The sequence below is a fragment of the Musa acuminata genome, chromosome BXJ2-2, assembly GCF_036884655.1.
Source record: "Musa acuminata AAA Group cultivar baxijiao chromosome BXJ2-2, Cavendish_Baxijiao_AAA, whole genome shotgun sequence".
NCBI classification, from domain to species: Eukaryota; Viridiplantae; Streptophyta; class Magnoliopsida; order Zingiberales; family Musaceae; genus Musa; species Musa acuminata.
The window spans coordinates 23,303,759-23,327,565 of record NC_088339.1 but is presented as its reverse complement, the minus strand read 5'-3'; the positions used below and the strand labels follow the sequence as shown (position 1 = coordinate 23,327,565).

General features: G+C 38.2%; 1 protein-coding gene, 1 long non-coding RNA gene and 1 pseudogene across 6 annotated transcripts; 2 read left to right on the top strand and 1 right to left on the bottom strand.

The window, feature by feature from the left end:
* Nucleotides 1–1,368: 1,368 nt before the first annotated feature.
* LOC135605423 (uncharacterized) lies at nucleotides 1,369–11,976 on the top strand. Of its 5 annotated transcripts, none has more exons than XR_010484442.1 (5): nucleotides 1,369–1,693; nucleotides 1,864–2,327; nucleotides 2,938–2,999; nucleotides 11,268–11,489; nucleotides 11,571–11,976. It is a non-coding gene; the product is annotated as an uncharacterized LOC135605423 (long non-coding RNA). The 5 variants fall into 5 exon arrangements; XR_010484440.1 differs by having other exon boundaries at nucleotides 1,372–1,982; nucleotides 2,076–2,327; nucleotides 11,571–11,970; XR_010484439.1 differs by having other exon boundaries at nucleotides 1,375–2,327; nucleotides 2,919–2,999; nucleotides 11,571–11,970.
* A 132-nt stretch (nucleotides 11,977–12,108) lies between these two features.
* On the bottom strand, nucleotides 12,109–13,149 carry LOC135605422 (cinnamoyl-CoA reductase 1-like; annotated as a pseudogene).
* A 2,863-nt stretch (nucleotides 13,150–16,012) lies between these two features.
* On the top strand, nucleotides 16,013–20,540 carry LOC103972382 (cytochrome b561, DM13 and DOMON domain-containing protein At5g54830). Its single transcript, XM_009386710.3, has 2 exons — nucleotides 16,013–18,992; nucleotides 20,119–20,540. Exon 1 carries the CDS (start codon nucleotides 16,149–16,151, stop codon nucleotides 18,867–18,869), a length of 2,721 nt encoding a protein of 906 aa, XP_009384985.2. The 5' UTR covers nucleotides 16,013–16,148; the 3' UTR covers nucleotides 18,870–18,992; nucleotides 20,119–20,540.
* The last annotated feature ends 3,267 nt before the right edge of the window (nucleotides 20,541–23,807 follow it).

Genomic DNA, 23,807 nt, shown 5'->3' with positions numbered 1-23,807 from the left:
TTCAATCTACATGATCCACGTGGCTGTGATAATTGCAGCAGACGTAGTACATATGAGCCGCTGACCTGTCCTTGTCTCCTCCTCATGTGCTCATCCAAGTACGTATTCATGCATGATTGGCTGCTTGACCGACAATTTCCACTCGTTTCTCTCTGCTCCGTTCTTCTGTGTACAACTGCATATATATCTCAATACTGTCATCGTTATCGTCGTCAGCAAGTGCAATACCTCTTCTCACACACACGCACTTGACGAACACAGGAAGAGCAGCCAGGTGTCGATGAAATCATTGGCTTTGCACAAACGTTTATAGTCCATCATGATCAGCGATCCAACTCGAGGGAATTTAGAGTCATGACTCAGTCGAGAAAGGATTTCTTTCTTTCAAAGTAAATGTTTGTCTTGTTAATGTAATCGGTAAATAATTAAGTGCCTCCAGCATAAATACTCTCTTTAAATGTCATGCTGACATGACATCTCTGATTGATGTATTAGCATCACCGAACTCACTGTGCTTTGTGTGTCAAATTTTTACTCATTAAAAAAAATAGTTATATCATCACCTTACTATAATTGATTGATTTTGAGGATTCCTCCCAAAATGATCACCACCTAAAATTGGATAAAAATTAATAATCTCTGTAGCATTTATCATGGTCCACGTGTGACACAATTTCCACCCAACGGTGTTAGTAGTAAGTTGCCTGCATCCGCTAGCTTTGACCCTTCTCTCGGGTGATGGGCGGTCTCTTTCCTCTATCCACAAATTGTAGGCGATGGGGACCGAACATTCCACCATCCGAAATTAGAAAGTTTTTTTATTTAAATATTCGAGTAATGAAAACACTGTTTTTTTATTTATATATATATATATAATTTTAATTATAGTTTTTAACTTTAGACATATCTGTGTAAAGAATTTTATCTAAAATTCACCTTATATATGAAACAAAATGACTTATCTGCTAAACAACGAACGAAATCGTCGGCAGCATAGTGGAGATTACCCCTTTTTCATACCTATATTTTGATTGGAGATGGGTCCCACGACGGTGTGCTGCCCCAACCACATCCCGAGCCCGGGAGCGAGTAATCGACGGCGGGCACCGAGAATAATTCCTTTAAATCGGAGGGATTGGAGGCGGGTACCAGTACGTCGTCCCCATCAGCGTCTCTCATCGATGGATTCCCAAAGGGCCCCACGTCATCATCCTCCTGCAGCCGCCACGAGTACAGTGGGTCAAATCGCAAGTAGTACCCGAGACCACGAGAGGTTTCCACCAATGCCCTCTCGACAACGGCTTACTTACCTCATTCGCCTCGTAATCCTCTCCGCTAATATCTTAGTTACGTCCCTCTAATCATCTAATTAGATGGAGAGAGCTCGAGTCCCGTCACCGCCTTCCCTTCTTCCCCACCCTTTATAACGACAAGATGAGCGAGTTCTTCTTGCCTGCGGCTTCCTGCGGCTTCTGCTGCTGTCGTGACGATCCTCTCTCTTTCTATTTCTTTTGCGATATGACTATCGACAGGATTCAGATCTGACAAGGGAGGCTTTGGGGTGGAATTCCTTGTGTGGAGGGGAAAAAAAAGGGAAAGAAAGATCGAGATTTAAGGTCAAGAAATGAGACTTAAGGAGAATGAGAAAACGGATGGTTGACAGAAGAGAGTGAGCACAGGGCGGAGGACAATGGTATGATACGATGCTGTTTCCGTTGCGTGCTCACTTCTCTTCCTGTCAACCTTTATTATCATCATGAGCTCCACCCTCCGTCGCCTCTTAGCGATGAAAGGGAAAAAGATACAAAAGATGAGATCTTTATCTCGAGCGTTTTTTTGACATTTATTCATTATTATTATTAGGTTTGCTGCAGCTGTTCGTCTCTCGTTTCTTTCTTCTCTTTCTGTTTGTGCGTGTCAGATGTTGCGTGAGCGTACAACGCAGCGGATGATTTCCAAGGCCGGTTGCGAAGTAATTGCTTGTACGTACGTTTCTCAGTCGAACTGTATCTTTCTTGCACCGCGTCTGGAGAAATTATTGCTTTCTGTGGTTTCTTGTGACGGTTGGGGGAAAGTTTGGGGAGCAGAACAAGCTGTATCAGTTGAGCTTTGAAAGGAAGAGCGCGACTTTTGAGGTGCGGGAGGCGACCGTCCGTCTCTTCCCTCGTCGAGAATCGGACCAGATTTGGGTCGGATAGAGGAGGCGAGCACGGCGGGTACATGCATTTCCTGCGCACTGTGCGGGACTAACGAAACCACTGTTTGACTGGTCCTTTCTCTTCTCTCTCTGCGACTTCCTGGAAACATTTTCTCTCCTCTTTGTGTAGGTAAGGATTTGCTCTCGCCGTCTCGTAGTTCCTAGAGGAAAAATCGAATTTTTCCGACAGATTCAAGTTTCTCCTTTCTGTTTCCTATCTCCCATTGTAGTCGTTGTTCACAAGATCTTGCTTTCTGGCTTGTTTGTTCATCTGTTGACGGTAACCCTTTTGTTATAGCTGTCTATTTGTTCTTATGTTGGACTTTTCGCTCTTGGTGACCTTCACAATTCTTGTGCTGAGTCTTTACCTTTCCCTGCACTCCACCTTTAGATGTACTGGGTGTGGAGGTTGCAGGAACCAATAAGGAGGAAGGAGAGATCTCACTTGCCTTCCCAGATCTTACCTAGTCTGAGGTTTCCATATTTGGGGCGCTATTATAGTCTCAGTACATTGTTTCATGTCGGACGTCTCGTGGCTTTTTCTCTATTGGTGAAAGATCTGTTCTCTTTTGACTGTATAAGTCATGTAGTCATAATATCTTGATCCGTGGACATCTCTTTAGCTGCCATCACTTCTTTTTCCCTTCCTCGTTCCTTGGTTTCTTTTGTCGGATGTCACTGTGAAAAACCGAAGGCTTGCAAGAACGATGATTTCTTTTAGTTTGTTCTTCTGTTTCTAGGTGGAGTGAATTGGATCACTGGAAGGAGGCGGTTCCTTGAAGAACTTCTTTATGCTCTCAAGGTCAGCCAACTTCACTGGATTTATATGCTTTTTTCCATCTCATATGTTGTTGAAGCTCAGTAGTTACCCCATTAAAATGGTTAAGATACAATCTCTTTTATCCCATATCAAGATATTAAAAATATCCCTCTTCTATGAGGGTTGGGTGGGTTCAATGTCTGAGGTGATGGGTATAGGTAGATGGTTCAATGTCTGAGGGATGGGTGTGTTTTATGCAGTTTCACGTTGACCTTTTTTGAGAGCACGAGCTTCTTTTTGGATGAGCAAAATTATAGTCAACTGTAGATATCATCTAGGATTGATCAGTACACTGTGAATATAACTACATAACCTGTATAAATGTATATGATATGCTACATCTTCCGAAATGCATTTTTAAAGCAAGAAGCACTACTTTATTTTTTTTTCTTTTACAAAGAAATGTCACAAGTGACAAATATAAAAGTCATCAGCACAACAAACAAAAAGCTCTTACACTGATGGCAAATGTCAGACACTGGCTGATACCTGATAAGCTTTTTGGTGAGTTGCAAAATAAAGAGCACCACCATTCACCTCAGATCTTTTTTACCGTGAATTGACATTTCCCAATGAGGAGCTTCTAGCATAATATAAGTGTGCTAGATACTCTGGGTAAGAGTAGATGTCTTTTTTGTATAACTATAGTGGATGAAAATGATGGTTCTCTAAAGCATTTGTTTCAATTGCATCTTTGCTTTAGAAAATAGCATCTTGGTAAATAGTGTTTCAGCCTACTGGCTATTGTTCGTTGTAGGGTTTTAGTGCTATGCACCAAATTGTAATCACCATGAGGAGTTTCTTTTTTTTTTTTTCCCAACAGGATATAAACAGTCGTTTAACATTGTATGCTGTATTCTTGTTCATTTGTCTTAAAATATTTCCTAAGGTGTGAGATCATGAGATTTTATCAAAGTCAGTGCTAATTACTACAGATTGATCTTTTATTTGCATCTTATTGCCTCTTCTTTGGTCTGATTAGTGTGTCAGGTTTCTTAGACATGTGGATCATTTAAACTACTTTCTGAGACTCTTGAAAAGGCTTGTAAAAGTGTCTTTAATAGCTAAGCTAACCTCTCTATCCTCTGAACAAAAGCTGACATCATTGCACAGTTTAGTAAATCTTGTTCTTGACGACCCATAATCTTCATCTAGATGGATCAGTCTCTTTAGCTGTAAGACATGGCATCATGTGATCCAATGGGGGCTCTTGATCTACAAGATTATTCTTGTAAATAGATCTTTACAACATCCTCTATTTTTTTTTCCTTTTAATTTGATAACTGTCATCCCTGATCCCATTTTCTTCTTGGGATTCTTGATGAAGTTTAGATCTGATCATGTCTCCTAATCCAATATCTTTTAGTCAGTTCATCTCTAATATTTTTACCCACACTCTCCTATTTTCTAAAAATAATTAATATGTTATTTTGTTTTTTACACTTCTTCATGTTTAGAGCAGTGATGTATGCTAAGTTAGTCTCCGATGAATTTGCAACCTTGGAGGAACCCTTCCTGTAAGGTCTAACATCAAACTTGAGGTCTGTATACATTAACTTTGCATGATTGAATCCACAGTTCTAAACAGAATGAATCATGAAATGAATATAAGTGTGTGACTCCCCTGTTCAGTATCTCGTTGATATTGCAACCAGGTATTGATGCAACAGGACTCCAATTCGGTCCTACTTCTATACTAAGTTTGATTAGCAGCCATCTTTTGCTGGTTGAAGATGAGTGATCGATGGACTAGATGTCAATGAACTCAGCATTAGCTTGTTATGAACGATAATATTTTAATTTGTCATTAGATGTATCACTATATATTTATAGAGCAATTATTACATCGATTTCTCTTCTTGCAAGTGTCATTATCTGGAGTCTTGATTGTTCAGCTTTTAGATTGAGGCTATTTGAATTAGGTGAGTGTATAATGAGGTGTTATAACTAGTTCTTTAAGGGCTAGGCATAAGTATGCCAAGGGGTTTAAGTTTAACACATACATGTACACCTTGCCACTTTGCTATCACCAAGCTTGAATTTATGTCGAGTCAAGCTAATGCAGAAAACGCAACTCTGGTTTGTATATATTGGCTCAAACTTGAGTTAAGACTGGTTCAGTTTCAGATGCTCGCCTAAGCTGTTGACTTGCATGGCTATATATTCTCTGATCATCACTTTCTCGAAAGCTTTTATATACACAATTTTTTTCTTCAATGTTATATATAATGATTTTGTTGTTCAGAGTTTAAACTTTTCGTTAGCACTCTCCTTGAAGCATATGGTTGTGAGAAGTTTAATTGAATTTATGTTTATCTGATAACATGTGATTCTTGTCAGTTTTGTCATTGCATAAATTAAGCTCATTATTCTGTGGATTCTTCAAAATAACTGTAATTGTCCCACCTTGACTTTATAAAAAAATATAAATCATCATTTTATTATATATAATTTACAAAAAAAATATTTTTTTATATATTTTGAATTTAATTTTTTTATCTTTACAATACCAAGTATTTTTTAATTGAAAGAGATCATATATTCTTGGTAGGACTATAAATGTTAAAAAATCTCTTCCACCCAAATCTCAATTTTACTATGAATTAATAGGTTACTCTAAAAATAAATATAAAATAAAAATAAATCAACAATCATTATAAATACATGAACTATATTCAAATATTAACTATTGAATATGAATTGATAATATATCAATTCATTATAAAATATATTTAAAATAAAATTCTTTTATAATAAACAAAATCATACATTAGTCACTATCTATATATCTAAATGACATATAACAATAAGCATATATCACACATAATACTGTACCCTCCTAATAGTTGATAGAGAGGTATACTCCACGAGATAAATTTCTCCCAACAGTGGATGAAGTAATATTCCTTGTTTGCCCAAGTAGAGACATTCCTAACAACAGACGGAGGAATAGATAGTCGTCATAACTAACAATCAGTTAATCCCTAATATGAATTGCTTTACCTGTAGTTGGCAGGGATACATAATCAATCATGATCATTAATTTATATTCATTTATTCATTCACGCATATAGTTAAAGAAATATTATGATAAAATATCATAAGAGATCATGCTTGATATATGACTTGTTAAACAAAGTCCATTGGTGGCTTGGCAATGTGATGGGCTCGTATCTCCTTTCATTAGATGCACTTTTAATATGGACCATTTAACATAATCATATATACTACATAATAATAATAACATTAATATCATTAATTTAATCTTAATAATATTTAAAAATTATTAATTAGTTTTTGTTGATATATTCATATTAAACTTTCAAATTCATTAAATCATAAAGACATAAAGACATCAGTATTTCAATAATCCTCAACCAACTAGATTCCTAATTGGAATTGTCCAATTGACTTAAGCATGATTAAATTTAATTAGGATCTAATTGAATTGATCTCTAATCTTTATTAAACCTGAAATCATTGTATGGTCTAATTTGTATTTAATTTATTTTATTTAAGTTAAATGAGCTTGAATGAGTCAAATTGGTTTCAAATCACCAAGAATTGACTTGATTGATCAAGTTGTTTTGGTTTAATCAACTAGTGACCTTAAATCAATAAGGGGAGTTAGACTAGGCGTAGCTAGTCCATACTAAATTGACTCACCAAATCCTTCAACTAGTCATATGTGTGGCATATGCCTCTCCTAGGTTGCATGTTGGATAGAGGTGTAATGGATTAGATAGAGGATTGAAAGCATGCCTAACCTTAATCGCATAGTTAGGTAAGCATAACTTGGGCTAGACCAAGCTTGACTCACGAGTTGTGTCATCTCTAGCTATATGCATTGAGTCATTCCTGGCCATATGAGTTGGGTCGTGCCTAGCCATATGAGTTGGGTCGTGCCTGATCACATGGGCTATACTATACTTGGCCACATTGGTTGTGTCATGCTTCACCTCACTATGGGAGTTTGGTTGTATATGCCACATGGGTTTAGTTGTACCAAACAATATGGATTGTATTATACTTGACAATATAGGCTGAGTTATGTCTGGTTATATGGGTTCGATTATGCTCGACCACAAGGTCTAGGCTGTACTTGGTTAGAAAGGCTAGGTCAACCTAGTTTGGCAGATCAACTTGACTTAGATTAGACCCCAATTAAATCTCTCTTATCAAATTAGGTTTTAATATTTTTAAAAATATTTTAAATTATTAAAAAGTAACTTAAATCCATGAATTAAATAATTTAAATTCATGGTCTTAAATTTAAAAATAATTAAATAATAAAATTTCACTCATAATTCTTAAAACATACATATATTAAATGAATTCAAAATATTATTTTAATCTAAAATAAAAATTTTAACAATTAAATCAATCTAAAATTCATTTAAGCATAAGAGACCATTATAAGTCAAAAAACATTTTAACATCATAAATCAATTATTATTATATATTAATCATAAAATTTTGTAATTAAAGTATTATTATGTATTATAAAATTATAATAATTTTAATATTAAAGATTTCAAAATATGAATCAAATCTAGTTAGAAAAGAATAGAGGATCCTATCTCTCCTTGGGAATCCTCTCTGAGTAATAATTTAATAATAATGGATGAAGATTAGCCAAATTAGTGTTGGGAAAAATTATTGCAATAGAATAATTCTTTCTCTTTGTGTCAAAATAGGTTGCTCATCAAAATATCAACTTATTACAAAAAACTATTAACCAGAGCAGCATAAATAATAGAACAATAAATCAATCACAAAGTGAGACATCGAATTTTTATGTGGAAAACCCAATACGAGAAAAACCATGGGATCATAGTCCATTTTAAACCTCCACTATCGTCAATAATGATAATAGATTTACAATAAGTCTTCTCAGGAATAACTAAAGGATCATCATAACATCAAGAACACAGATCTTAGCTCAACAATAACATATCATCATCACCATAGATGGATTTCATCAAAGGAAAGGTTCAAGTCTCACTAAGTGGGTATATTAGAAAATTATCTTAGAGAGTACAAATCGTAGATTGACACCATTAGGATTATAGAGCTTGTTGCATGAATTCTCCACATAAAATTTGGACCAAAGCTGACGAAGTTTAGTTATTTGATCGTCTAGCAAAAACCTCGAAGCCTTAACTTTCTCTCTTCTCTCTCTCTCTCTTTTGTTTTTTTGTGTCGTTCTTTTTTCGTTCGCCCACTTTCAAGCACACAAGACCCCAATTAGAGGAGTTGTAATAGTACTAAAATTTTGAATAAATCAATAATAAAAAGATGTCAATCCACAAAAACTCTGAACATCTTATAAGGATGTTGGTGTTGGATAAGTTTGAATAGCTTTAATCTTCTCATAATTACTTGGATACTTGTAAAGGGTTAAGATGAAGCCTAAAAAACTAGGCTAAAGGTCATGAAAGAGCGCTTCTTAAGATTTGCATAGAGTTGTTCTCTTCAAGATTGATATGATAGTTCTCAAATGTTCAATATGATCAAGTTTGTTGCGAGTATAAATAAAAATATTATCAAAATAAATAATAACAAACTTCCCAATATAATGATGTAGAATTTGATTCATTACCCGTATGAAGATATTTAAAGCATTTTAAAGTCCAAATGGCATAACTAGTCATTCATATAAACCTTTTGAAGTCTGAAAAATAGTTTTTCATTCATCTCCTTGTTTAATACGGATTTGGTGATAACCACTTTGAATGTTAATTTTAGAAAAATTTTGAGCACCAATAGGCATATCAAACATATCCTCGACGCGTGGAATAGGAAATCTATACTTTATCGTAATTTGGTTGATAGCTCAATTGTCGATGCACATCTGTAAAATTCCATCATTTTTTGGAGTTAATGAAGCCGGAACGATGCACATACTTAATATAACTCTTATACAGTAGATTTGTTTTGACAAGATTACTCCTAGAATTAGATCGATTCGATGTTGAATGTCTTGAAGAGGAGGTATGGCACTTGGAAGTTCTTCAAGTGCAATTTCTTTGGAAGCCTCCTCGGGGTATTCATCATATATTAGTTTATCAAGATCTTCAAGTTATTCATTGTCATCTTTTCTTCGACAAAATAAACTCATCTATTAACTTATCTATTTGGGCACTCAATTCATAGTGTCATATTTGTTTGCATTTAAAGCAAGTAGGAAGATGACTGGTGCTATTAGATTGCCCTACATGGTTGGTAGGAGTTAGTTTAGATGTATTTTTTTCATGATTTCACTAGCTTTTGTTCCACTAGCATTACAATGTGCTGAGCCAACTTTAGAAGAGGAATGTAAAAAAACAATAGAATACCTCTTTGGTCCACTTCTAGCGAGTTTTGCTTTCACTTTTAACACAAATTGATACACATCAAATAACCTCCATAGTGTTGTATCTCTGCTTCATCTCAAATCATAACTCGTAGGTTGTCGACATATCTTGCAACAAGATGTTCTTATGTCTCTTGAGTATTATTTTAGGCCATCAACTTGTAAAATTCTTCAATGTAGTCGATGATGATTTTGCTACCTTGCTGAAAATTGTTAAATTGTGAAAAGAGAGTTTGAACATAATCAAATATAAGAAAATTCTCACCGAGATATCATCTTTTCCCATGATAAAATCTTCATCTTCCCTTTTTGAAGGAATATTTTTTGCATCTTGTCCCACTAGATTGAAACATAATGTCGAAGTCTTGTAGTAATTAATTTTATTTTTTGATCTTCGAGTATCTCCTCGTACTCAAAGAATTTCTCAATAACATTAAGCCAATCAAGAAACTCTTTAGGTTGAAGTCAAACTCTCCATGGATGAGTATCCTATAACTTCTTTGGATGCAAGGGGATTTATGTCTTTGAATTCATCACTTCCATGTCCATGAGCTTCTAGAGCCATAAGTTTCTTGACATTCTAGGAGCATCTCTTCAACTTGTCTTCTTAATGCTTCAATTTTTACATTCTTTTTTATCTCTATATGGTTACGATCATTCTTTTGCTGTAATGTAGTTGCCATAAGAATGATGTACTCCAAGAGCATAGTAAGGCTCTAATATCAAATGATGTTAACAAATAGGATGAGATAAAAAGAGGGTGAGAAAATAAGTGAGATATAGGATGTAGGGAACTCTCTATTCCAAGACATACTAAGAGCTAATAGCTCTAAATACAAAAGTTTGAGAATGTTTCAAAACCTAGAATATCCCATCAATCTTCCTTCCCTTTTTATTGATACCTTGTAGATTGAATCCCTCGACTACCCAATTAGTGAGTCATGATTTACTAAAAATTAAATATAAATCATAATACATATTAAATTCATTTTATATTGTACCTTAATGGTTTTTAATTTTCATAATAATTATCTTTAAGATACAAATCATTTTTTTTAAATGATAGAATTAAATTTAAAATTTATTATCTTGAAACTTGAAAATATTAAATGCTCATTGCATCATAAATATATTAGTTTGTTGAGTGCAACAGAATCGTTTGTTGCCTTCAATCTTTTTAAAGTAGGGAAATTGTGAGGATATCCTACTTCGCTCATTTCGGTTGTCTCATTAGGCTTTGTTATGCATATGCGTATACATTTAATAAGAGCCAACACTTTGTCCACTTGGGGGCTGTAGTCTATTTAAACATTAGTAACTGTTACGATTTACTACAAGTGTTTTGCTGTGATTCTAATCTTCTGTAGAGAACAGCTTCTTGTCAAGCTTTCTTAATTACCTTGTATTTTGTTATAACTACTTGATGCTGATACTTCTCAGTTTATATATTTTCTGCATGTACCTCACAGTCTCATCTTATCATAAAGCATTTACAAGAAAACATAATTGCATGCATACACATTCAATGTCTAAGACATGCATGTATGGGCTCCCCTCCCAACTTTGCATCTGTACATGTGGTGGTCATGGAAGTGGTAGCTTGAATGTTCTACAGCATGTTTGTCAGCAAGGCAGGAGCCCAAGTGCCCAAGTGGTTGTCTGTGGACTGCAATTGCTGTTCTTCATGGAAAGCATATACTGTGTTTTTTGGTCAACTAGAACTGTAGACTCTGCTTTGGCTGTCACCTTTGATATGTTCATGTTGTCTTACATCTACCTGGGACCTTTAATTTTTATGGATTTAGATCTTTAGATGCAGGAGCTTTAAATGGCCTCAGGGCGAATCATTTTATAGAATAGTCTATACGCTTACTAACATATTTCCTCCTTGCTAGACTGGAAGCAATAACATTGATGCTTGAAAATTCCTCCAAAAAGATAAGATTGCTGTGAAGCTCAAGTGAATCATCAGGATTCTGTCCTCACTGGACTAGATGATATAGCATGATGACAGCAGATGCATATCACATCGGATGTCTAATGTTCTGCACTTATGTTCTGTATTTTAAGGGGAAGCATCGGCAGGTGGTGCCTGTGCAAGGAAGCCTAGCGTCAAGGTATGTTTGCCTTTCATCTTTTTCAGAGACCAAACAAGAGTATCAAAAGAAGTACTCATTTTGGATGCACAACTCCCGCAGTGGTCTAAATGCTTTCAGGTGGGAAGTATGAATCTCTAGTTTGCTGCAACCAGTTGATTGATGCTGAGCTAAAAACACGTCTTTGAATACTGATTCTACTCTGTGGGATTAAGGATTAGAAGAACAGATGTGTTGAAGCGTTGGAATTGTCCTCCCACCAAACCCGCTCTTCTCCGGTCACGGTGGCTTTTGTATGCCATTGAGGTTTGTTTCTTGCTTTATACATGTAAAATCGACTGTCTTCCTCACTCGAAGAATGCCTGTGGTTGTGTCCTGACTGAATAAAATTAAGTTGGTAATGATAGTAGCAGTAGCAATGTTCCCAAAGAATAGAATTCCTTTGAACAGTATGTATTATGTTCAAGCAGGCTGCTATTCGTCTAATAAATTGTAACATCAATAGCCACAGGGAATTGAAAAGATTTCATTGTCCATTCAGAGTTCTACGATGTTATACACTGTGATGCGATCAGTATTGATGGAGTACGTCTACAAGATTACGGGGAGAAGGAGAAAAATGCTGTGCACTGCGATGTGATCAGTATTGATGGTATACATCTACAGGATAATGGGGGCGAAGGCCTTTCTCTTGAAGGCTCTTGACAGCTTCAGAGAGGCACTGCTTCGCAGGAACGAATGCAACCGCCAAGTCCTTCAGCTTCTGGCTTGCGAACTTGTAGCCCTTCCTCGGTGGATTCACGTCGTCCTTGCACCTGCAACGATGTCCAGAGTCGATCGATCCTCCTGCGATCGGTGGCAGATCAGCTGATGAAGAGATAAGGTATACTTTGAGGGGATGGCGTACTCCGGGAAGAGCTTGGCGAGTATTCGGACGGACGACCGCCCCCCGTTGCAGCGTGCTCTCGGCGCATATGTAGCGCCCCTTGGCACCCCTCGCCTCGACCACCTTTACGTGAGCCTCGGCGGCGTCCCTGACGTCGACGTACCTTGGTGATTGACGATTCGTGATTTACGTGGTTTAATCTACTGTCTAGGTTAAGACATTGGTGATTGACGATGATGATGGTGATGACCTTGGTGCTCTTGCGGTGCCGGAGGTCGCTCCATCACGACTCGTCGAGGCCGCGGTTAGGGTTCATGTAGACAGCACCGACGGAGGAGGTGAGAACTACACGTCGAACTGCAGCGTCGATCACGTTCCTTGTGCCCGTTATCGCCGGCTCGATCACTTGCTCCTGCAGAAAGACGAAGACGAAGAGCTCAAGGTTGGTACATGAGACAAGTATTCGTCATTTCTATCCTGACGAAGCACTCACGGGGTCGTCCGTCACCGGAGAGGCCATGTGGAACACACCATCACACCCATGGATTGCAGCGCGCAAGCTCTGCACATCAAGTAAGTCCGCTTTGGCGAGCACCTGCCGCTCCTTGGCTCCATCAAGAGCCCGCAAGTGGCCATTCTTCGGATCATCTGCAACAACAAGGCATTAAGATCAGAGAAAGCAAAGCTTTCACACGAATCGCACTACAGCAAATACCGACCAGGATCCCTGACGGCGCCGGTGACGCACACGGTCCGGCCGTGGCCAGGGAGGACGGAGACGTCGTCACTCGGCATCCTTTGGTGCAGGGAGATACAGGTGCGAAGAGATCAGCGGAAGCCTCAAAGAGCACGAGGGTGAAATGAGGAGGCTTTGTGCATGCTACTCATAGAGAGAAGGTTGAAAGAATCATCATGCATCTGTACTGGTTTGCAGGAAGCTTCAAGTGTATTTGCACAACGTTTGTTCTTGAAAGAGTCGATTAGCATCCTTTTACACTGTCCAATAATGATCAAACTTGGAAGAATTATACACAAACGTTCATGAAAAGTCAACAAGAGAGGTTATGAAGCATGTAAACAAAGCGCATCAACACATCAAATCACAGATCATGAGGAAGCTCTCCCAGGTTGATCTTTGTCTACTCTGGGTTGACACTCGATGCACAACACTAATTCAAGCAAAGAACAAGTGTTGATGTGTGAATGCCATGTTTGAACCTTCGAATTCTTCATGTGCATGCATGGGCAAGAAAGATGAGTTTTGAAGCACATTAGTTTAATGCAGAACAAGAAACTACATAAAATGACCTTGTATTGCCCTTTGTTTTTTGCATGTATGAATTGATTTGAATAGTGGCAGTGAGATTTTGATGGTAGATAATACCAGTTGGAGCATGAATATAATATATTTCTTTTTGTTGATATCGGATGATAGGGGTCAGTATGCTTGTATTGTACCAATATGATAACTTACCAAAATAGATTCAGAGTGAATTTTAATCCTTGTTTTAAAGTGAAACAATAAATATAGCACATTCTATGGATATTTTCATCCTACATTCTTATCTATAAGTAATTGATTTGTGAATGCAAAAGTTACAAAATTTTCTTCCTAGATATTGATATGTACAAATAGAAGTTTGACCTTTTAGTATTGGCTAGTTGGCAATTGTATTTGGGATGAATCATGTGACAAACATTTGCTGCCTATATCTTATGCTTGTAGCATTAATTCATAGAAACTATGTATAAAACAAAGGGATATAATTACAATAGTATTCAATAAGACATGAAAACTATTAGTAGCAACAAAACAAAAACAACAATTGATATAAAGTTAAAGAGTCTCAATTGATATAATTACATATGCTTTTTACAAGGCCATTATCCACACATGCTATAGTCCTTGTGTTGCCATCTTCTTGTGACTTAGTAGATAAGGTCATATATGCTTTGCATGCTATAGAACTTACCTTGACCACCTGCTGTTTACTGTAGACTTTGACCAATAGGGAAAGAGAATAATTAGTCTTGATGGTTATCCAGCTCACCACACAGTGTCAACTAATTCTTGATGCTTCCATTGGACTGATGGAGTTCATTTGTTGTTGGTCTTTTCATTCAACTATATGTTGTTTTCATATTTTGGTCAGATCAACTCTTGTTTAACATTGTGGAAGCTTTAAAGGTGAAGCTAAATATTGCAACAACACATTTGCAACTTCCATCATCACATCAGAATTCAGAAACATGTGGAATTATCCTATGTTTAAGCAAAAGAAAATATGATGCTTAAGAGAAGAAAATGTGTGGTGAAAGATATGGTTGACCTACAAATGTGTCATATGTTGCATAATAATGCTAGAATTGCTATATTTGTTTAATCACAGAAAAAGAAAAAGAAGAAAAAATAAAACCCATAAAAACCAATTAAGGCCAGGTCTCAAATACTTCACCATGTTTTTGATGTGATCATATGTTTCTAATGAGGTGTTCAATTATTTCTGCTTGTCTAAAGTAGATATTTTGGACTACTTAAGAGTCAGAATACACTTAGATTTCACTAGGCAGATAAACTTGGTGAAATCAACTTGACCAAAAAAAAGACAACAGATAGATCAGCATCAAGAAAAAAATGTTCTATACCTCAGGATCATGTTTTATGCACCAATAAGATGATTTCTTGCATGCTATAAACAACTACATTGAACATGTGCAAGTCCTCCCTAAGGTTCTTCCAAACATACTTTTTATTCAGTCCATCTAATGTAATCTGTGTAGAATTTATTGTAGTGATATCAGTTCAAAGGTTCCCATCAAATCCTAATATCATAGGAAATAATTTTTTTCCCCACATGCCCATAAGGCAATTGGAGAGAAAAAAAAAAAGTGAGAGAAATGAATAAAGAACTAAGTATTAACTTCACCCACATGGCTACAAGTCCATTGGCCATCGTAAAGAGAGAGAGAGAGAGAGACAGCAAATAATAATAATTGTAGACAAAGAGAGGAAATTAAGAAAAAAAACAAAAATAAAGTTGTTTGATGAAGTGATATAGATATCCAACAATATATATATATATATAAATGGTTAAATTCTTAACAAAAATATCTTATTTTCGCTTCTTTCGTATTAGCGTCGTTTTACATTTATTCTTGTGGAGTGTTCTTTATTTTCTAAAAGATGAAATTATCCATGATATCAATATTGTCATTGTTGATGTGCTATTTTATTGTTGCTTTTGCTTTTTGTCCATTATTATTACAGATTTGTTGACGTGCTATGTGCTATTTTCTTGAGGGAGTCAAAGATGTGTGATTGATTGATGAGATAGAAAAAGTCATCGGGTCACGACCAAGCTTGGCGAGCGATTAGAATCTACATTAGGGCCGTTGAGGCGAATGAAAAAGGTTACCTATGCCAAGTATCAATAGGTCATGACTATAACCTTCGAGGCAGGAGATAGTGGACAATCACGATGATGAGGAGGAACAGGAGAGGGAGGGGTGGACACCTAAGGTAATTTTATATTTTAAAAAACATAAAGAAACTTTGCTGAAATAAATAAAAAAAAGTTAATAATGAAAATAAAGAAATTTTTAAGGATTTATCATGTATTTTTATAAATACACGCATGAAGAAGGGAGAAGAGAAGCTTCCGAAGCGATCCCACCAATTGTGGGTTTCCTCGTGGCGACGCACTAACGACCCGTCGGTGGGAAGCCGCCCGCTTCCGTCAAACCCTAATTTGGACCTCCCCCAATTTACGCAGATCTCGATCGAAGCTCCTCCCATGGCGCCTTTGCCGTTGCTCCTTTTCCTTGCTCTCCTCCCGGTCGCCGTCGCCGGCGACGGATGCGCCAAGAATACTACCCTTGCTGGCTTTGAGGCGGACCTCGCCATGGCCCAGCACCAGGTCCGCGGCGTCGTCCGGATCGTCGACGGCTGCTCCTTCTCCGTCCGGCGCTTCGACATGCTCGCCGGCTCCGACCAGGTCAGGTGGTGGGGCGCCGCTGGCGACGACTTCCGGAACCTCTCCCTTGGGTCCCAGATCTCCGACATGCCCCTCAACCGCACCTACCGCAATGAGTCGCTTACTGTTCGGCTGTGGGGCAACGCCACTTGGGACCAGATCACGGTCCTCGCCATCTGGGACGAAGCCAGCGCCTCTGACTTCGGCCATGTCGTCATCCGTAACGCCACCGGCAACGAGACCGAGCCTTCCCTGGCGCCAAGCCCTGGCCTTTCCCCAGCCCCCTCTCCAGCTCCTGATTCTCCGGCTTTGGCCAAGAACAGAAGCAGGATCCGCCGCCCGCCGACCATGTTCGACAACTGCCTGACTTTGTCTCCAATATTTCGACTTCGGTGGTCGCTGTACCCTGAGTCTGATTCCGTCGATTTTGGCCTCGAAGCAACCGTGGGATCGGAGTACTACATGGCCTTTGGGTGGGCGAAGCCTGATTCGTCATCTCCCATGATCGGTTCCGATGTGACTGTCACTGGGTTCACAGAAGAAGGTATTCCCTTTGCTGAAGACTACTTTATTACTGCATACAGCGAGTGTCTTCTTAACAAGGATGGCAAGGTCGAAGGTGTGTGTCCTGATACTATCTATGAGGGATCGGATCCGATTGGACTGGTGAACAACACCGAGTTTCTCTATGGGCACCGCCGAGATGGGGTGGCATTTGTTCGTTACAAGCGCCCGCCGGCGTCTGTTGATGAGAAGTATGATGTGCCAGTGAACAGGACAGAGAACATGACAGTGATTTGGGCGCTTGGTATATTGAGGCCACCTGATTCCCTTAGGCCATACTACCTTCCCCAATATCATGGAAGTTCACAAGGAACGGCTTATGGTTACCTTAGACTCAATGTGTCAGAGCAGGTGGACGACTGCCTCGGGCCACTGGATGCTGAAGATAAGGAGGATCAGGATCTGATCATTGCTGTCGCGAAGACACCTCTCATTGTTACATCAGGGCCAGCTTTGCATTACCCAAACCCTCCAAATCCCTCAAAGGTGCTTTATATTAACAAGAAAGAAGCACCCTCGCTGAGAGTAGAAAGGGGTGTGTCAGTAACCTTCTCGATACAAGCTGGGCATGATGTTGCACTCTACATCACATCCGATGCCATTGGTGGGAATGCAACATTGCGGAATATGACCGAGGTTATCTACGCTGGTGGATCACAGTTCGAGGGTGTGCCAGCTAGCCCAACAGAGTTGACTTGGTCACCTGACAGGAATACACCCGATCAAGTTTACTACCACTCCTTGTTTGAGCAGAAAATGGGTTGGAAAATTCATGTGGTTGATGGAGGTCTTTCGGACATGTACAATAATAGTGTTCTCTTGGATGATCAACAAGCATCCTTTTTCTGGACTTTATCCGAAGATTCAATATCTATTGCAGCTCGAGGTGAGAAAAAAAGTGGATATCTTGCGATTGGATTTGGAAGTGGAATGATAAACAGCTATGCCTATGTTGGTTGGATAGATGATAATGGGAAAGGTCATGTAGACACTTATTGGATTGATGCAAAGGATGCTATGAGTGTGCATCCAACTTCTGAAAACATCTCACACATGAGATGTAGACAAGACAATGGAATCATGACATTTGAGTTTACTCGTCCTTTGTCACCTTCCTGTAGTGGAAAGATAGAATGTAAGAATATCATTGATCCAACTACTCCTCTAAAAGTCATTTGGGCCATGGGTGCCCAGTGGTCAGAAGACGATCTAAGTGAGAGGAATATGCATTCTGTTACAAGCAATAGGCCTGTTAGGGTTCTATTGTTGCGAGGATCGGCAGAGGCAGAGCAGGATCTGCGCCCTGTTCTAGCTGTTCATGGGTTTATGATGTTTGTGGCTTGGGGTATCTTGCTTCCGGGGGGAATATTGGCTGCAAGGTATTTGAAACATGTAAAAGGTGATGGCTGGTACCAGTTACATGTCTACTTGCAGTACTCTGGAATCGCAATTATGCTACTTGGTGTTCTTTTTGCAGCTGCTGAACTCCGTGGTTTTTATTTAAGTTCAGTGCATGTGAAATTTGGTATAACTGCTATACTCTTGGCATGTTCACAGCCAATAAATGCATGTGTACGTCCCAAAAGACCAGCTAATGGAGAAGTTGCCTCTTCAAAACGAATACTTTGGGAATATTTTCATGTTATCATTGGGAGGTCTGCCATTGTAGCTGGAGTTGCTTCTCTATTTAGTGGAATGAAGCATTTGGCACAAAGATATGATAGCGAGAATGTTCAAGAGCTTACTTGGGCATTAGTATTATGGATTTTGGCTTTTGTCCTTTTAGTTATGTACTTGGAGTATATGGAGGTTAAGCGAAGAAGAAAGGACAGGAGTCATCTAAGAGGCAATTGGGTGTTGGGAAATAGTGAGGAAGATGATTCAGTTGATCTGTTGCGTCCTGAAAGTACTGCTACTAAATCAGAGTCTCAGTCATCTGGCATGATGGAAGTGCAACTTGAACCTCTTAGCAGATAAGTTACAAATTTGTTTTACATCAAAACAAATAGATAAGTACTTCAGACTTGGGACTTTTTAATGTATAGAGAAGATGGAGCCATGGTGATTGACTTTGCCTGAGAAGATTCTTTTGGTGTAAAGGTATATTTCTTTATAGCTTTTGGAGCAGGTTAGAACTGATTTATATTTTCTGTGTTACTGCTTTTACATCTGCACCACAAGGCTGGGTCATGTATGTATACTACAGTTTTGTAAGGATACCAGTTCTTGAGCTAATTGGTTTTCATTGGGCATCCTTTCTTCTATGCTTTATCCTGATTATCTAAATAGAAAAAATTCAGGCTAATCAATCAGTTTTTGCATTTTTTGTCCTTATATAATAGGTTAACTTTAATTTCTCAATCCGATGCTAGCCATTTTCAGCTAATATCGAGGAATTTTAATAACTACATTGTATTTGTTAATGTTATTAAGGATACTGCTGTTTGATCAAGGATTTATGTACGTCTACCAGTAGTCAGATCAGTGATTATGGTCGTATAATCTTGTACGGTGATAGAATAGTGTGGATTTTATTTGGGGTAGTGTATTTAACTAAGGTATGAGAAATATATAAAAGTGTATTTATATAAAAATGTATTTAACTAAAGTTATATTTATACAAAAAAATAGAATAAATTGCAATAAATAGGGAACTTCAACTGTAGAAGTGATCACATTTTCGTAATTTTATGGACTGCACATGCCACGTATGTGGTTACACTGAATGTTCAAGTCACTCGGGCCTCTGTGCTAGGTAGATAAATAAATTATATTCACATATGATGGCACCTAAATCTGTTGTATTCATTGTGATGGCACTGGAAGATTTGTAATCTATATATCATGCCCACAACCATATGATGGCACCTGTATGATTCACAATCGATATATTCATTGTGAGATGCTTGTTTTTTCCTTTCTCAGTCTATGAGTGTGATTGATACTAGTCAAGTTTCAACTTCTATTTATAACTCGTAATTGTAATGACTTCTATGTGAGATGCATCAGAAGTCCCATGAAATGTAGTCTTAGTCCCTACACCTTTATTTTGTGTGCTTTAGAAGATGGAATAGAATAGCTATTTCTTGATGAAAGTTTTGCTGACTTATACTGCAGTCATTCAGTTCGGCATACAAAAGCATTTGATTGTACTACATGGCTGTAAACATTACCCAAATTTAATATTGTAGTTTGTTCTGAATTTCTAATACTACAAAGAATTCAGGGCTGGCTGATGAATGATGCTTGCAATTCAAGCAAAATACTGTAGCTGTTGAAGAGAAGTGGTGTTTGGTATGTGGCTTTTCTTGTGTATGTATCAGATTTTTCGAATTACACATCAATTACCATGATATTTTTTCAATATTTGAAGTATGATGCTCTATTAATAGAAAAGATAACTTTTTATCGTCAATCAATAGAATAAATTGGATCTATAAGGAGTTGAGTGCAGTATGCATATTATCAGCTTGGTCAATGATAATTGAATCTCCCACTTATGGCTATATGCTAGAATTCAAGTTCATGTGCTACTTTTTCGTTTTTGCATTATTGTGCTATTGTACTTGCTGTTCTCGAGTTTTGAGGGTTTTGTTGTTTGAATGAAGTACATTAATTTTGGTAAAACTTTGGTACATTTTGTGCGAATGATAGTGCCATCTAAATTCGTTATTTGAATGGTACATTTTGTTGTGTTATTTGAGGCTTCCTCTCGCCAACCATTCGCTAGCTGCATACAAATTTGTTTGGATCGACGTTTGCTGTGGTGTCAGACATCTGCATACAAATTTTTCACTCTGCCTCTTTCCTTCGTGAGTTTCAGATAATAGTAAGAATCATCTTTATTATATAATAATGACGCAATCACTCACACAGATGCTTTTCTTTTTTTTTTCCCAACCACCAAACAGGTCTTACTCAATGTATACAGGGCAATAAAAAAAATATTTTAAGTTTTGTTTTTTTTAAAGGATCAATTTTGTTTTGTTTTATTCACGTAAAACATCTCATATTTTCTTAAAGATGGTCAATCATCTCTATTCCGTCGTCGTCATGTCTTGTTTTGTTCGTACGTCTTTTCTTTCGCTCATGTGCCCTATGCTTATCGTCATCCTCATCGCTTTCGTCTCATCTTCTCTTCTCTCCTTAAGGGTGCAAGCATGAAGCTAGCATTGGAAGCAAAAGATAAGAGGGGCATGGGTATTCGAGGTGGCGCTTCACGCTAATGCCATGGGACGATTAGCCTTGTGATGTGATGAAAATGGTGACAGAGAACGAAAATAGTAAGGAGGGTCTCATGATAGCGAAGGCAGCCACGAATGCCAATGCCATGGGACGATTAGCCTTGTGATGTGACGAAAGTGGTGACGAGAGAACAAAAATAATAAGGAGGGTCTCGTGTATGTCCATGTCTTTTGGTTTTATTTATGCTTTACACAGCATGAAGAGGGTTTATAATAGGCTTGACAGTCCCATTTTGATTGGCTTTTATAGTTTTTCAAGCTTATCATCGTAGGCAGGTTATGTGCAATCGTCACATAGAGGCAAAACTATTTAGAAATAAGTCATTCAAGTAACCATTTTGGGGGGTTTTTTAGCTTCGCAGAGTAGTGTGGAGTGTCAGTCGGCATAGTATTCAGGAGTTTCCTGGGTGGCACATGATTAAATAGGCCTTTGAGATAGTGTTTAGAGTTTGTTCGTTGCCTTGTTTCATAAGTATTATATGAGCACTTATGGGGATTTTTGGTTATAACGGAATATCTTAGACCCTTTATCGCATGATCGTTCAAAACTTACAAAGTCTATATTTGTAATTTGTATTGTATATCAAGTGTATGTTGAAATGATTGCTTATAGAACCCAAGTTAAAAGCATTTTTTCTAATATGTCTTCTCTTTTATATATTCTTAAAGAACCATAAAAGGTTTTGGAAAGACTAACCCTATGTGGACGGGTCGTCAAGAGTCGCGCACGACTTAGACAAAACTAGTTAAGTTTGTGACAGATAATATCAGAGCGAGACAATCACACTTAGAAACGCTTGATATATAAACGTAGGGAACCTAGCGGGGTTGCGTTGAGGGCAACCAGCACATGCAACCGTTTGGAGGAAATTGGCGTTGAAATTTAGGAAAAGAAGTCGCTCAGAAGAGTGGGAATCCAAGATTGGCATTCAGAGGAATGACCAACCCTTCGCACGAGAGCCACCACAAGGAAAAGCAAATTAAGAAGAACGTATACTGCATAAAGGTCAGGATGGCTGAGTTCGAGCTATAGCTCGACATTGACAGCCAAACTTGATGATGCTCAAGGTAGGCAGGATGCTGGACAAAAGATAAGACCGTGCAAGGAGGGATGGATTATTTGGAAACCAAAATAGTTGTGCAAAGTTTACAAAGGTGAGGGGAATTGCTAACTCGAAGAATTTGGTATGCATACAAGGGTTTATATGCAGACAATGGATTGTCCATGGTCATCCTAAGGCGATCAAAACTCAATGCCATAGAGCATTGAAACTTTTTCTTTGACATCGGAAGGATATGTTCGTAGGAGATTGAAGTGTGCAGTAAGTTCACCATATTGCTAGGCCTTGAGCGGCGCAACGAGAGTTGTATTGGTGAAGAGTCACAATCTAGCAAGTGCATTCCTGGGGATGAAATAATGCATAGTTTGTTTAGCAAGGCGGAGTATTCCAAAGGGCTAGTGGTCTCTGAAACTTCTAGAGGGAATGATGCGAAGAGAAAAGTTGCTCTAACGAGGCAAATATCTAGGAGGGATATGTCCCAGTTTTTCAGATGGAGAATTATGTGCAATAGACGTCACATATTGAGGAGCGTACCTCAAGACAACAACTCCATAAAGCTCAACAGATCGAGCGAGCGATGACGAGTCATCGTATGATCTCGCATGAGGTAATACATTGGTTGATGCATTACGATATTAAATGGGGAAGCGGCCCAAGGAAATACTAAATGAAGACATACTTAGAGTCAATGCAGAGATTGAACTCAATGGAGGGCAGAAACATGGAGTGGTAGGTACGAGGGCCACCATCAACTCAATGCAAACTGAGGTGTGGAGCAACTTAGGTAGAACTTACTGAAATGCCCAAGCTGCATGAATAGAGTCGACATAGTAAACAAAACATGAAGTAGAGATACAAAGCTTTTTTTGGACAGAGGTCAAGGACATGAATTCTTGCAAAGGCAAGAGCAGGATCATGTCATTCCATGGGTCTCTTATTCTGATGGAGCAGACTTAATCTACATGGTGTCAAAGTTGAAGGGAGCTTCGAGGCTTATACACCTTATCTCGACAAAGCATTCAATAGAGGAACTAATATAACTTAACTTGCAAAGGCAAAGTTGGGGTCAAAAAGCCTTGACACGGGATAAGAGGATGTAAAAGTATGTACTCTTGAAAAATATAACATAGTGCAGTCATTCGAGTTGCCATAAAGGAAGTGATGTACAACGAAGATTGTGCTAGGGGGCAAAGGCTCAAGATTCAGATAATGCTGTACCAATTTCAGTAGAGTCAATGGACTTTGAGAGCTATTAGGCGATGAACTATCTTAGAGTTGTGCTTCATTCGGGTGTGACCCGAGAGCGAGTGAACCAAGGTCGATTATCAAAGGAGCGAACACAATCAAAGATGGCGGATGCCTTGTGATGTGCTAGCGAAGACCACATATGGAGATATCATAGTCTAAGTTTATCCCACAAAGATCATAATATAGTAAAGATGTCACCAGGAGGTGACGTGGTGTAGTAGATCGTGGTAGAAAAGTTCAAAGCAATGAGACACACACAAGAGAAGTCCTACGAGGGACTTAATAATAAAGAGGTATGATTGAGAGCTATTGAGAGCCCAGTTTGATGAACAATACGACGACAAGAAGGGTTATGAATTCAA